At 33.7% G+C, this 15,909-nt stretch overlaps 1 protein-coding gene across 1 annotated transcript; it reads right to left on the reverse strand.

The window, feature by feature from the left end:
* Window positions 1–13,843: 13,843 nt before the first annotated feature.
* Window positions 13,844–15,881, reverse strand: LOC128206949 (uncharacterized). Its single transcript, XM_052909694.1, has 4 exons — window positions 15,747–15,881; window positions 15,231–15,281; window positions 14,957–14,996; window positions 13,844–14,834 (listed from the first exon to the last, which is right to left on the reverse strand). Exons 1-4 carry the CDS (start codon window positions 15,871–15,873, stop codon window positions 14,735–14,737), a joined length of 318 nt encoding a protein of 105 aa, XP_052765654.1. The 5' UTR covers window positions 15,874–15,881; the 3' UTR covers window positions 13,844–14,734.
* Between the last annotated feature and the right edge of the window lie 28 nt (window positions 15,882–15,909).

The raw sequence follows: 15,909 nt of genomic DNA on the forward strand, positions 1-15,909 counted from the left end.
TAAGAAGGTATTTAGAGTTATATACCGTGCAATAAGTAATGTAGGCAGAACTATTACCGTGCAATAAGCAGTGCAGGCAGAACTCTTAACCGCGTAATAAGTAGCATAGATAGAGCTCTTACCATGCAATAAGTAGCGTAAGCAGAGCTCTTACATATTAACCGTGCAATAAGAAACGTAGGCAGAGCTATTTACCGTGCAATAAGTATCGTAAGCAGAGCTATTACCATGCAATAAGTAGCGAATGTCGAGTTATTAACTGTGCAGTATGTAGCATAAGAGGTATTTTAGATATACCGTCTGTTCGAATCGCATATAGTGTTTTTTGTCAGATGGCCTTACAGGGGCTGTACTCCGTATGATAAAATAGCGAAAAAAAAAGAAGAAAATTGTCGAAAACAAACATAAACTTGGCATCGATGTGTACAATGCATTAAAACTTGCTAACTGAATTACCACATCAGAGCTATTTACCGTGCAATAAGTAGCGTAAGCAGAGCTATTACTATGCAATAAGTAGCGAATGTCGAGTTATTAACTGTGCAGTATGTAGCATAAGAGGTATTTTAGATACACCGTGTGTTCGAATAACATATAGTGTTTTTTGTCAGGTGGCATTAAAGGGGCTGTACTCCATATGATAAAATAGCGAAAAAAAAAGAAAATTGTCGAAAACTGACATAAACTTGGCATCGATGTGTACAATGCATTGAAACTTGCTAACTGAATTTCCACATAGTTTACAATTTATTTAAGTATAGCAGTTATTTCGTATTTTTCCATTAAAAAAGGTTACTGGGTATGTCTACCAGGTAGAATTCAGTCCTTATGCGTGATTGGCTATTCACGTGATATTACCGAGGTAGGTGTATAGCTTAATTATGTCACCCAATTAGACTAAGACGTCGTAGCTCGCTCAGTGGATACGACCCTGGACTGCAATTTTGGCGACACTGGTTCGAACCCTGTCTCCGACACATTTTTTTTTTTTACATTTTGGTACTTTTATTTTACAATTATGATATCAAAGTGTAACACATTCTATTAGATAATTGTCTTGAAAAATCTTTTTTGGTGCCAATCTGGTGTACAGTCCCTTTAACCGACATAAATAGAGGTGCATATAGAATTATGGTTGTATTTATAAGATGTCACAGTTGTATTTATTAGACATTACAGCTGTATTTATCAAGTCTTGTAAGTAGAGGATCTCAAAAAAGTATTTATTTTGTATCAATATTATTAACAAGTAAATATTTACAACGATTAAGACGAGGTTTTTCGAAAACGGGTATGCATATAATTCTTTATATATTTTGTGATTCGTTTACCTAATTTGCATAGTTTACAAACTAGTTACATAAAAATAATTTTGAGGAGATTTAATGATTATTAAGGGAGGGAACTCTTTCTCATTGCCGAATGTTCAATTGTCCGCCCTTCTTTATTTTTGCGCCTTTCTCACTTGTTCTTTAGTTTTAATCAGGTTCGGACGTGTGTTTATATCACTCCTGCACCGTAGGTTATGTTATAAACACGGTTAGGTCGCTTGTGGGTCGTTTCAGGAAATGACGTAAGTGATCGTGTTGACCTATCAAGTGGTTGACGTCATCGAGGCACCTTTTGTAATGTAAGTTATATGCGTCACGCCACTGTGAGTAAAGCATTGAAGTCATTACGTTCGGACATTTCCTAAGAATGATGGTTATTCTATAAGCATCCAACAATGACTTAGCACTAAGTACCTACACTAGTTTTCTTATAAAACCCACTGAACGTTTGCAATAATGATTTAGAAATTTGCTTAGGAGGTATGGAAAGGTGCTGGACCGTGCCCTTTTTTGATAGATCCCTTCTGCCCTTATGGAGACAGGCATGTCCCGTTTAAATCGTTGTCATTTTCAGCGCTATTTATAATACTGCAATAAATAATGTTTCACCCTATACACATTATTCATGCGTTTCTTTTACATTACATAACGAAAACTGATTTTTTGTGCGCTCAGTTGGTGTTTAACTCCCTTGTTACAAACCCTCCTAACGCCGTTGTTTAAGTTATTCCTTTGACAATTTTTGAATCCGGACTTGCAGTGAAGCATCACATCGATCCTTTTAAAACGAATTTTGAACGACAACACTCGACTCTCGCGATTGCGATTTGCGTTTTCATGTAGCCTAGCCTAGTTCATTGTTTATTATTTCGCATCATATCATTGTTATTTATCGCTTTACCTGGCCTACACTTATAAGGTAGACAAAAAAGAAATAAGTCTGACGAGAAAATAATTCCGTTTAATTATTATACATCTTTAACAGAAGACATTTGAACATATGTATATAAATAGCCGGGAACAATAGATGCTGGAACAATGATAGTATTAGTGTAAATTATGAAAGGAATGTACAAATAAGCACAAGGTTAATTTATTTCATATCTATTTCAATTGAGATATAATCTAATAAAGGAATATTTTTCAATAGTTTTAAGCAAACCATTAGACTAGAGAAGTATTTAACTATCATTCAACTAAATCTGATTTAAATTTATACAAACTAAGATCATGTTACTTTAAATTTCAAATTCAAACTTAAGTCTTGCAAGGTATAGAATACGCACTCAGGCGGTGTCCGCTTTGTAAGTCAGAGACATTGGCGACAGCTACCATAACATATCGTGCAAAAGAATCCAGGATCGAAAAAATCTTCATAACGATATTTTTCCAGCATCCAAATATTATAAAGTATAGCGAGCTCCTAAATACTAGTAATAAAAATCTCTTGTTAATTCGTCAAAATTTTCCAGATGTTTGATAAATCATGTGAAGTTTAACAATTATTCTTTTTTTCTTACCTCCTGGCATATATTCCAAATCATGCAGTGATAATTATCTCAACAAACACCATCATCATAACTAGTTAACTACATAATTTGTGGGAGAGGATTGAATTGTAACAAGTCCAAGATCATCAACACCATTCATAAATTTCCGCACGTGCTTTTTGTACCGTTAGCCAATAAAAATGGACGATTTTCCATTCTTAAAATATACCGAGGTAAGTTTAAGGGGCTTGTTTTTACTGCAAATCTGTCAGCAAATCAACATGTATTATACATGCATACTTTTAAGCTGTAAAACTTTGTATTACATTGATTTTCTTTATCATGCCCGATCGTATCTTTTCACTGTACCCGGTGGTAAAATTGCATCAATTGGTATTTTTCCGTCGTTTGTTTACCAAATTGCCTGTATATGTTATAACATGTCTGTTCTAACGATATTGAACCGTGACAAAAAAGAGAATGTGTGTGTGTGTGTGTGTGTGTGTGTGTGTGTGTGTGTGTGCGTGTGATAACTGAGTCTTTATTGCATTTATAGTCGCATATGTCACAAAAACTGGTACCGTACGACGTTGCTTCATACGCATACGTCATCCAACCTCCTCACCGTCATTGTCACTTTGAATATTTTCTACTTTATGCTTATAAATATAAATACGCGCTGAAGTGTTTAACCAAACGTTTTATGCACGAATCGCAAACGCCATCCACATAATTAAGTACAAGTCTCAATAAACGAGTTTAGAAAAACATAATGCTGCATACGCCGGTGCAGCAAGAAAGCAAATGCATGTCAGTGTATACTGGCAATACTACGTTCATATCTTTAAATCTAATAACCAGAAACCGAACATCCAGGAAATGAAACACTATGTCTGAAATCAGAGCTAAGTTTGTACTACCCGGGATTTGCAGCACGTGATTTTTCCACAATGGTTTGCACTCAAAACCATCGAACATTCAAACAGTTCTTTTCGGGCCTAGTCAGGACTTGAAAACCTTAGTTTTTAACCTGAAATCTCACATGAGACATAACGAATTTGGATCGCATTCTATTTTCGACTGTCGTTTTTATTTTGTATAACAATACATTTGAGGACATTAGAAATTAGATGAGTTAGTTATTGAAGTAAGTAAAATATACTTAATCAAGTTATTTTGTGTAACTTTGAACGTTAAGGTCAGGTTATTTCGTATTTAAGTGTCAAGTTATATTGACTCTGGCCGCAGTCACAGGGCGGAAATGATATTAGCGGTATATATAAATGTAATTATCTATACTTATGTTTGTGACCTGGCCTTGATTTTAAACGTGACGTATGAGTTTTCGCTCGAGACGTTTCTCTTAGTGGTTTTGTGTTTTATCGTCTTCTGTAGGATGGCATGTTATCATGCTTGGCTCCCTTAAGTTAACTTTTCTGATGGTTCTTGAGTACAAAAACACGAAAACCTTTAAGTTGACGGCAGCATGACATATTTAACATTAATAAATCAACGGTATTTTTTAGCATGTAAAATGTTTGTTTAATTACAAATTTATACACGAGAACAATGACGGCAATGCCGGACTTTCAAAGACTACCCACTTTAGACACAAATATTGCCTAAAGTTGTATTGAACATAATCAATACGAATAACAAGAAAAATAAACCGCCTTATACAGATCATTTGCGTTGTTAATAATACACTTATTTTAATACATGATGAATTACGTAAATAAAATATGGCAACAACGTCGAAATACTCGTAATTGAAGTCCAATTTTAGAGATATTGCTATCATTATACTTTCCATGTGTTGATTGAAACAAATGCATTTCCCATTTCCTCATGCATATTCTAGATACCCATATAGACATATGTTTAAAAAAACACAAAAAAACTGAAAGTGAGCAAGATTCGGAGATTTTTAAACAGTTTCTTGATGAAACATAGTAAAGTTGAGCAATCACTTGTTTGCAATACAGTTGAACAACTAAAACAAATGCCTACAGATGACTTGCTAAAGAATCTCCCGCCATCTGCATCATTCGTATGGCTCTCTTTGCTTTGTGTCCTCAGACATATGTAATGTCGAGTAGCTGCTGTCTTCTGCGCTAGCCCTAAAATCAACAGTTGTGTTATTATCGGTTTATGTGTATGTCACGTGAGAAATCTGTTAGTATATCATGAAATAAACCGATAGAAATAAACAAAAAACATTTGATCTATGAACAAAAAAAAATGATAATTACTAACCTCCAATTAACTGTGCTACTGGTAATGTCTTGTCCTTGGTTTATAAAACAAAACAAAAACAGAAATCAATAAAAACAACTGTTTTTGGCATGTAAATTACTGTACATGTACGATATATTTATATGTTCAGAAACCACAAGAAAACACATAAATAGAAAAAATCGAAAAAAATCATTTATTTGAAGACTTAAAAACTGTTTTATTCGAACAAAAAAAGTTACCGTCTGCTTGATTCACGTGTCCTGAATCAGGTGTATTCTCTCGAGGATTGGCTGAAAGTTTATATTTATGTACCATCAAACGTTTATAAGAGTTACCGAGAAAAGCGTTTAAACGACAAATTAACGATATTGGCATTAACAAAGGATTACATTCATATCTAAAATGAAGATTTTTCAAAAGAAACATATTTGAATTGCGATTTAAAATTAACGTACACAACTAAACGGGCGAAGAAAAGCAGTCAGTAGTTAACACTTTATAGTGTTTTGCACTGATCATAATGCAATGCAAATATGTTGTAAATATTATAAATCACCAAACTATTGAAACGGCGGTTCGAAACACTCAAACATAGAAATAGTTTACAATGTCAATGCAATAATGACAATTACATGTCCCTAAGTAAACAGTTCTGAAAAATCAAAGTTAGCAGTACGGATACCAGTTTTAGGCAAACATCAATATCCTTTGACAATAATATTGACTTATTTCTTACCTTTGGATGAACGCAGCCTCTTGAATATAAACAATCCGACAATAAAAAAGACAAATGCTGTTCCAGTAATAGATGACAGCACAATCGCAACCTTTGCTAACGTAGACTCGTCATGACTGTTGTCCATTTTAAAGTTTTCTGAAAAAAAAGCTAAATATTCAAATGTTATTATATTAACTCACACAGAAACTACTTATTATTATGTACGTCTGTTTAAAACAATGATGTTTCTTATAAGGAGAAGCTGTTACACATTTATAGCTTTATATATGATTTACACTAACTTGTTACTTTAGGAACACGAACAGTAGCTCGATTGCTCGAAGTCAAAGTTCCCGCAGAGTTATTGGCTGTGCAGTACACGAATGTCCAATCGTCTGAAATACTAAAGGTCAGTGATAACCAACTTCTTGTTACGATTGTCCGGTCATTCATCTCTGTAGTTGAAGAACCGTCTGCGCTTGTAATGACCTCACTTCCATTGGTCAGTTTATACCATGTGATAGATGACGCAGGGTATGCAGGTGACGTAACACATTCAAAGTACACAACGTTTTCTTCATAAACTGTTATAAACTTTGTACGTGGGTGCGTTAATTCGACTGAAGATGGAAATACTGAAAATTGAAAACAAAACATAAACAATTTCGGTAGCAATTATGATAGTGGCATCATGAGATAAGAAAATAATGTGAACGTGTATATGCAACGTATTATTTAGCGTCAGAATGCATTTGGTACAGTATGTATCGATTACAAATGTATGTAGGCACCAACTATTTAAAGTGCACGATTTTATAATTAAGCAATGCAAGAAAATACTTAAAAGTCGTACATAAAACAGCAATGAGTGTGCCATTACTGAAAAGCCAGTTGACATTATCATTGCTGGCCTTGCAGTATAATGAAGTTCCAATAAGCGCTGTGGTTGCTTTGATGGCCACGTAACTCTGTGTTGTTACTGTGTTATCCAATTGTGTGATTGTTTCATTGTATATTTCAGTTAGAATGACATCATCACTGACGTTATCCGGTGTTCCTTTGTCATAAAACCACATGATTTGTCCAGCCGGGATACCTCCGTGACTCACACATTTATCAACCGCACTTTCCTTTTCAAATACAGTAACACATTGTTTTTCGGTAAAGAGACTTATGTTAGAAATTGGAACTGAAAAGAGAAAATGAATGATTGGTTTAATATAACATGTATATATTAACTAACAAATCATATTAAATTGGGGCTTGCTTTCTTTGCATGTCCAGTGTATATAAGAATAGACACTTACAGTTATCTGTTCACATTTAAACAGTAAACATTAGATCACCTCCCTAAAGTGTCTTTTTACTCGATTCTTATTTGATAGAAAATCCGGTTCATACTTGTCTTGAATATTTCCATATATTTTTGTCTCCCACTAGAGGTAAAATTTACTGATGACTTTGACCATTATTCTTCACGAGTTTTACAATAAATAGATACTGATATTCTTTATGGAGCATAATTGTGTTATTATATATACACTATTGTCGTTGTATTAATTCAATTATTTGTCAACTGCAGCGGAACTGATTGAAATTTAAAACAAGTTACATTTGCATACGACACTTTTATTCCTGGTATGTCAAACTTGATGTATTTAGTAAACAATAACTATAACGGTATCATGTACAACATAATCATGGTATTAAACTCATGTGTAAAGTAATGCAAATTTCGATTTTTCTTACAGTTTGATGAAGTTAATAATTGTTGTTTGTTGTGGACTCGGTCAGTTCCGAGTCACTTTCTACAGGCTAACGAGACAAAGACTCGACATTTGTTATTGTTACAAAGTTGGGACCCCGTGAAGTTACAATGAGTTTTATACGATTCAAAATATTTGCAAAATACATTTTAACTCGTTTTATAGACGACTTCATGAATAGCGTTATGTTAAACTAAAAATAAACGTACATATGCAGTTATTCCTCTTTCTGTTTATTTATATTTTTGGGGTCAATTTTATTTTAGACAAATGCTTCCCATGTTAAAACAGAAAAACGAAATTAAAAAAAAATCTATTTTTTTCGTTACATAATTCACCTTTGATTTCAGAACCTACAGGCAAACTTTCCAAACTAAATACTTATAGAGCTCAACAGCCATGCAATGTTTTAAATCTATGGTTGTAAAACTGATCTTAAAAGCAACATTTTGTTTGTTTTCGTTAAATAAGTTTCATCCAACAAACCTTTGACTTGAACTTCTACATCGTTGCTTTCGGGTTTTATGAAATGATCTTCACGACAGTGCCATAGATCACCATGATTCATCCTTGTAACGTTGTTAATAGTCAACGTATATTGATTATACGATTCACAAGTTATGCTGTAGACACTCGGATGATCCGTCTCCGGTGAGCAGTGAGATACCATATTAAATTCTGTTTTGCCGTTACGGATCCAGCGTATCACATTAATTGGAAGCCTATATGCTACATTGCAAATGAGTGTCAATGGTTGAAACTCGTCAACCTCTTCTTGAGACTTAAGCATTTGGAGCAACACTCCTTTTGTGCGTAATACACATAAAAGCAATACCAATGCTTTAAATGAACACATATTGTACCATTTCATTTATAGAACATTGAATATTAACATTACCACATTACTACCACAAAGCAAATAATTATACTTTTTCACATAAGGATATATTCCCATCTAAATGCAATTGCACTTCCTACTTCCTTTATCAATACTTTAATAAGGCTTAACATTGAAAGCTTAAGCCTCTGTCAGAGTGAAAAACAAATAATCTCCTTAATGATTGTGGAATGTTTCGAAACAAGATTTGTATCAAATGAATTAGGGTAATGTTAAAGTAAACATTTTTATGTTCATTATTCAACCCTCTTCGTTTAACAGTTTTATTAACTGTTTAGAGATCTTCATAAGTATATTTCCTTAATTAAGTGCAACATCAGTTTATGAATGATTCAGAGTATATAAGTAACTTATAAACGCATCTTTAAAATTAAAAGTAAATGATCAGATGTATGCCCTTTAATATGAACTCAAACGCTCCGAGACTGTTTATACTAACTTTAAACGATTGATCTTTCTCCACACAGCATCAGCCTGTTAGTTTTCGTAAGGTTCTCATTCCATAATTACACTGACAGACCTACCGACCGTCCGACCGACCAACCGACTGACCGCAACACATCTGCTAGACGCATACTCTTTGTACCACCCCTACTAGACACAGATATCTTGCATCAACTTTGCTAGACACAACTATTTAGCACCATCCCTGTACGATACAGAGTGAATGTAGAAAAATGCGTGACTTAAAATTGTATATTTAGTTAAATTGCACCATTCTTGTACCCATTCTAGCTTATTTTCATTGATTTTTTATGCAATTTGGTTACATCAATGTAAGAACTCTTGAAGTAGCACGAACGTCTTGCAATACAAAAAAAAGAATGCAAACAGATGCTTGATGCACATCTCTAGTACCTACTCCTCTGGACGCTTATCTCTTGCACCACTGGTAAACACAGAAAACAACTTCTCTTACGACACCATTTAAGGATTAAAATTCGACATGTTGCATTTTATTAGGGTATGGTTTGCAATGGGGCTGTTCAAAATGGGTGGAGTCCGAATGTCGAATTTTAATACTGATATTTACATTTATTTAAATTAACATTTCTGCTAAAATAAATAGATTATTCAAGAGCATTTTCTCTTTTTTCTTTCTCTTGTTGTTCTTAACGGTGGGTAAATTAGAACAGCTGTCGTAACCTAATTTTATACAAAAAGAATGCACAGATAAAATAGTTCCTTATTTATATGTTTATTTTCTATATTTACAAGATCAAGTGTTTTATAAATACGTATTATAACTGCATTGCAACTAGAAAAATACAAATTGGGTTATGAAAAATTAACAAATACAAGAAAACAACAAAAATATCGCAACCTACAAAGTTCTCATTATATCTAGATAATACTCGATACTAGCGTTTGTTAAGTCACGATCGAGTTTTCAAATTGGAGAGAAATTCCAGTCAATTTTCTTGTCGAGTGTTATTTTGAAGAATCAGTTGGTGTATGAATCATGTTGGAATACGGTGTTGGACAAATCAGCAAGTGCATTGTCATTTCTTTGGAAGTAAACATTCAATGAGGATGAAACGTCTTTGTGTAAACGACAGTGGCGGTGGGTGGGGTAACGTGCACCTTTCGCGGAAGGAAAGCCGGAGGACGCGAACAGTATTAGTATTGAACTGAGCTCTTTCTTATGGACGTTGCTGGGTGCAATACAATATGTTCTTGTGTCATTTCCTCGATTTCATGTCTTGTCAGATGATTTATTTTAACTAAATGTCTATTCCAAATTCCGAAATAAGTAGTCATCATTGTACTTTAATATTTCTTCAACTGTTCCATCCATCATGAAATCATCTACATTAAAAATCAATCAATTTATCGTTGCTTATTTTCTTTTAACTGCTTTACTGCAAATTACAGAAAAAATAGTTCCGTAGTAAATATGCCCCGCCCATTAGTATTATTGCGCCCAATGACAGGACAGAATTGTCGAATAAACGCACACGATATCGATGGAAAATGCCATTGCACTTTATACAGAAATAATGTTAAATTTGATAAACAACAACCATCGTTAAGGAATGAAGTGTTAATGTAAATATTTCAGGAAATGATGTAAGTAATTTTGTTCACTTTTGTGGTTGACGTCATCAAGTCACCTTCTGTTATGCAATTTATACGCGTCACGTCGCTGCGAGTAACGCATTTAAGTCAATTAGTTTGGACATTTCTTACGAATAATTGTTCATTTAGAGTATCCAAAAATGTCTAAATACTAAGTACCTACACCAGTTGAGAACAACCGTAATTTTGTTTAACATCCACTAAACGATTGCAATTATGACTAAGAATTTTGCTAACGAGTTTTGGAAGGATGCTGAACCGTGTCCTTTTTCGGTAGAACCCTTATTCCCCTATAATGACCAGCTTGTCCAGTTAGAATCGTTGACGTTTTAGCAAACTTTATAATACTGCAATAATTACTGTTTCACCCTATACACCTGTGTCTTGCGTTTCTACAACTTTATATAATAAAAATTGTCTGCCAAACTATGAGAACATTTGAATAGGTCCCTTCACGGCAACATGACAAAATGTAGGCCAGTTTGACAATCTCCCCTGGAGTACTTACAAATGTCAAAGATGTAAGCCAGTTTGACAATCGCCCCTGGAGTACTTACAAATGTCAGGAATGTAAGGCCGCCCCATTGGCCACGTCTTGAACTTCAAAATAAACATTTCAACGAAGACAGTACATTGCTGTACATTGCAACATGCATCAGCAATTTTGCAAAATTCCATGTCTGATTTGAACGATGTTTTGGGTATTCTAAATGCATTTGTTAACGTGTAATGCCAATATGAGTCAATTTGACCCCCCTCCCCCCAAAAAAAAAATGAACGTGTAGTTTTGTATGTATTTGTCTTAGTTTATACTTCAAAACATTGTTAGGATTCTAAGTTCATATAAATTTCATTACGCAAGAATGTTAATATGTTGTTCTTACCCCTTCCATTGCTATTGTAACTCCTCCAGTCGCCGGTGATTACACTTCTCCCACCGTTGCAAAACCTCCTAACAACGTTAAGATATTCCGTTGACAATACTTGAATTCGAAAGTGCTGTGTAATATCAGATCGGTCACCATGAGAAGAATATTGAGCTACAATACTCGACTCTCGCAAGTTTTCATCGATCCTAAACAAGTTCATTGTTTATTTGCATCATATCATATTTATTCATTGCTTGACCTGGCCAACTCTTTTAAGGAAGACAAAATGAAATAATTCTGACAAGAAAGTAAATGTAAAAAAACAAACACATTGTGTCGGAGACCGGGTTCGAACCCGCGTCGCCAAAATTGAAGACCTGTGTCTTCCTTAATGAGCTATCAAGGCTAACACTAAACGGTGACATAATTAAGCTATAAACCTACCTCGGTAATATCACGTGATAACACCGACTAGCCAATCACGCATAAGGAATGAATTCTACATGGTAGACATACCCAGTAATCTTTAATAATGGAAAAATACGGAATAACTGCTAAACTTAAACAGATTGTAAACTATGTGGTACTTCAATTAGTAAGTTACAATGCATTGTACACATCGATGCCAAGTTTATGTCATTATTCGACAATTTTATTTTTGTTGCTATTTTATCATCTGTGAGGCAGTCCTTTTAAAATTATATAAAGTAAGATCATGTAACTTTAAATTTCCAATTGAAACTTTAGCATGACAAGGTATAGAATACGCACACAGGCGGTGTTCGCTCTGTCAGTCAGATGATATTATTGACCGCCTCCAAATATGATTAGGTATAGTAAGCTCCTAAACACTAGTAGTAAAACACTCTTGTTAATTCGTCAAAATTTTCCAGATATTTGATGAATCAGGTCAGGTTTTAACCTTTTCTTTTTCTCATCTCTAGGCAGATATTCCAAATCACGCAGCGATCATTATCTCAACAAAGTATATTATTCATAACTAGTTCAATCTCTGGGAGAGGATTAAATTTGTAACAAAACCAAGATCATGCATACCATTCATAAAGTCATGCACGTGCTTTTTGTACCGTTACCCAATAAAAACTGACGATTTTCCAAGCTTAAAATTTCCAAAGTTAATGGACCGGCTTTCTTACAAAACTGTTAAAAAATTAACGAGCAATATACATGCAAACATTTTAACCTTTAAAACTTTGTATAAAAATGACTTTCTTTATGATGCCTGTTAATATTTTGTCACTGTACCCGATGGTTAAATTCGCAAATTGAATCAGTTTGTATTTCGTCATGTTGTTTACCAAATTGCCTGTAAATAATATAACATGACTGTTGTATCGATATGTTACAGAACGGTACGACGTTGCTTTATACAAAATGCTGTTTTCTTTATGAAACACCAACGCCATTCAACCTTTTCAGCGTCATGGTCACAGACGAATATTTTATATGCTAATAATTATAAATAATTTTATGTGCTGAAGTTAAATCAAAAGTTTTATGCACGCCCTCCACATCATGAAGTTCAAGTTTCAATAAACGATTATTGAAAAACATAATGCTGCATACGCCAGTGCGGTAAGAAAACAGTGCTAAGTTTGTAATTCCCGAGATATGTTCTGTATACGGATGTAGCAGTTGATTCTTCCACCATGGTTTACACCCAAAACCATCTTACATTCAAACAGCTCCTTTCAGGCCTAGCCAGAACCTTAAAACCTTAGTTTTAACCTGTAATTTTACATGAAACAAAACGAATTTGGATCACATTCTGTTTTCGACTGTTTACCTTTTCTTAAGTATAACAGTATATTTGAGGACATTAGAAATTAGAGTTATTTATTGAAGTAAGTAACATATACTTATTCAAGTTATGTGTAACTTTAAAGTGACGAATTGTTTTCATGTAGCGAACATTTAGTTCAAGTTATTCTATATAATTGTCAAGTTATACTGGCTTTGGCTGCAGTCACAGAGCGGAAATGATATTAGCGGTATATATATAACTGTAGGGAACTATACTTATGTTTGAGGCCTTGACCTTAGACCTACAGGCCTTGATGTAAAACGTGACGGATAGGCTTTCGCGTGAGACGTTTCTCTAAGTGGGTCTGAGACGTTTAGTATCGTCTTCTTTAGGGTAGCATGTTCACATAATTGGCTCCCTTCGGTTTACATTTTTGATGGTTATTCAGTGCAAAAATACGGAAATCTTAAAATCGACGGAAGGGAATAGATAGAAATCAACGGTATTTTTTAGTATGTAAATTGTTTACTTATCGATTTTATCATTTATTAAATTGCAACATAAGAGCGGTTTATTTGAGAGATGTATTACTGTATAAACGAGAACAATAAAGGCATTGCCGGACTTACAAAAACAACTCACTTTAAAAACAGATATTGTACTGAGCATATATACATTTGAATAACATGAAAAATCTAACGCTTTATTCATATCATTTGCATCGTTTACAATACACCTATATGGATACTATTGATGAATTACGTAAATATAATTAATGTCAACAACACCCAAATACTTGTATTCGAAGCCCAATTTTTGGGATATAGCTATCTTTATATTGTCCATGTGTTGATTGAAACAAATACATTTCCCAATTCATTCTCACGTATGAATACCCTAAATGATAATAAAATATTAAAAAAAGAACAATCTCTTAGATATCCGTTTGAAATTTTCTTTTTTGTTCAATGCGTAAATCATTTCCATCTGTCTATATCTGTAATCCCAAGGTTATTGCAGTGATGTTTATATCCATTTCACCGTATCATGTGTTTGAGCAAGGTGGATGCGGGGTGTGTGGACATTTTATTGATTTAAGTTAATATGTATCCATCTATCAGTTTTAAACTAGTATATTGTACTAATGATTTGTTTGTCTTGTATGTCCTTTTGTTCCTTGTCATTACAACTGATACCCATATGGGTATAGTTCTTGAATTATACTGAAACTGGGCAAGATTCCGAGTTTGTTGGAACAATTCTATGATGAAACATAGTAAAACTGCACACTCATCATTAGCTAAGAGTACCGTGGAACAACGAAGAACAATGTATTACATATTATATATGCAAATATGTATCCATTTATTAGTTTACAAAATATATCGTATTTCTCATAATTCTTGTGTCTATGCCATATGGATCTAGGTTCTTAAAAACAAAACAAAAAAAACACACCTGAAACTGAGCAAGAATCCTTGATTTGTAAAACAGTTTCATGAATAAACATTGTAAAGCTGAACAATCATATGTTTGCAACAAAGTTAATCAATTCAAAACAATGACTACATATTACATGCTTAAGAATCTCCCGCAATCTGCACAGGTTTGTATGGCTCTCTAAGGGTTGTGTTCTCATATATTTGTAACGTGGAGTAGCTGCTGATTTCTGCGCTGGCCCTAAAATCAACATGATCGTATTTTTATGTCACGTGAGAAATCTGGAAATAAACCATTAAATAAACCGATAGAAACACCATAACACATTTTATATATGAACTGAAAAGATGATTAATACTTACTTCAAATTGACTCTGCTACTGGAAATGTCGTTTCCTTGGTCTGAAAAACAAATCAAAAACAAAAATCGATCAACGACAATAACACTTTATTTTAATCAATTCAAATCTAATATTTATAACCTCACAAAACATGCTTTTGGCATGAAAATTACTGAACATGTATTACAATATTTATTTTTTCAAAAACCATAAAGAAACAGGTAAATGGAAATAAGAATATTCTAAATCTTTGATTTAATCACTTCAACATGTTTTATTCGAACAAAATAGTTACCGTTTGCTTGATTCACGTGTTCAGAATGATTTGCATTCTTGCGTGGATTGGCTGAAATTTGCATTTTCGTATTATCATACGTTTATAAGTATTAACGATATAAACACTTGACGACAAGTGAACAATACTAGCATCAACAAAATAGTGCATTCATATCTAAAATTGCATTGAGATGTAAAATGAAGATTGTACAAAATAGACTTTAAATGGCGATTTCAAATTAACATGCACAACTAAATGGACGAAGAAAAGCTTCATAGTGTTTGGCACTGATCATAATGCAGTGCAAATATATTTTAAATATTAAAAAACAAACTTACACCTAGGCAAATGGCTAAAACGGCGAGACAAATCATTCGAAATATTGATACAATATACAATCACAATGCAATAATGACAGTCACATGTCCCGAAGTAAACAGTTCTGAACAAATCATGTTTAGCAAAGCGGATACTAGTTTTAGACAAATATCAGTTATTCTATGACATCGATGATGATTAAGCCTTATTTCTTACCTTTGGGTGAACGCAGTTTCATGAATATAAAACATCCGACAACAAAAGAGACAAATGCTGTTCCAGTCGTAGATGATAGCCCAATCATAGCATTTGTTAATGTTGAATCGTCATGTCTGCTGTCCATTTTAAAGTTTTCTGAAACAGAAAAGCTAAATAGTCA

Source organism: Mya arenaria, chromosome 10 (assembly GCF_026914265.1).
Source record: "Mya arenaria isolate MELC-2E11 chromosome 10, ASM2691426v1".
In the NCBI taxonomy this organism is placed as follows: Eukaryota; Metazoa; Mollusca; class Bivalvia; order Myida; family Myidae; genus Mya; species Mya arenaria.

What these genes read in the sequence shown, in the direction of transcription:
- LOC128206949 (XM_052909694.1), bottom strand. Translation starts at nt 15,873, where the DNA reads ATGGACAGCAGACATGACGATTCAACATTAACAAATGCTATGATTGGG. An exon ending in GAAACTGCGTTCACCCAAAG is followed by an intron (nt 15,282 to 15,746) that starts GTAAGAAATAAG and finishes TGCAAATTTCAG; the next exon opens with CCAATCCACGCAAGAATGCA. An exon ending in AGTAGCAGAGTCAATTTGAA is followed by an intron (nt 14,835 to 14,956) that starts GTAAGTATTAAT and finishes TGTTGATTTTAG; the next exon opens with GGCCAGCGCAGAAATCAGCA.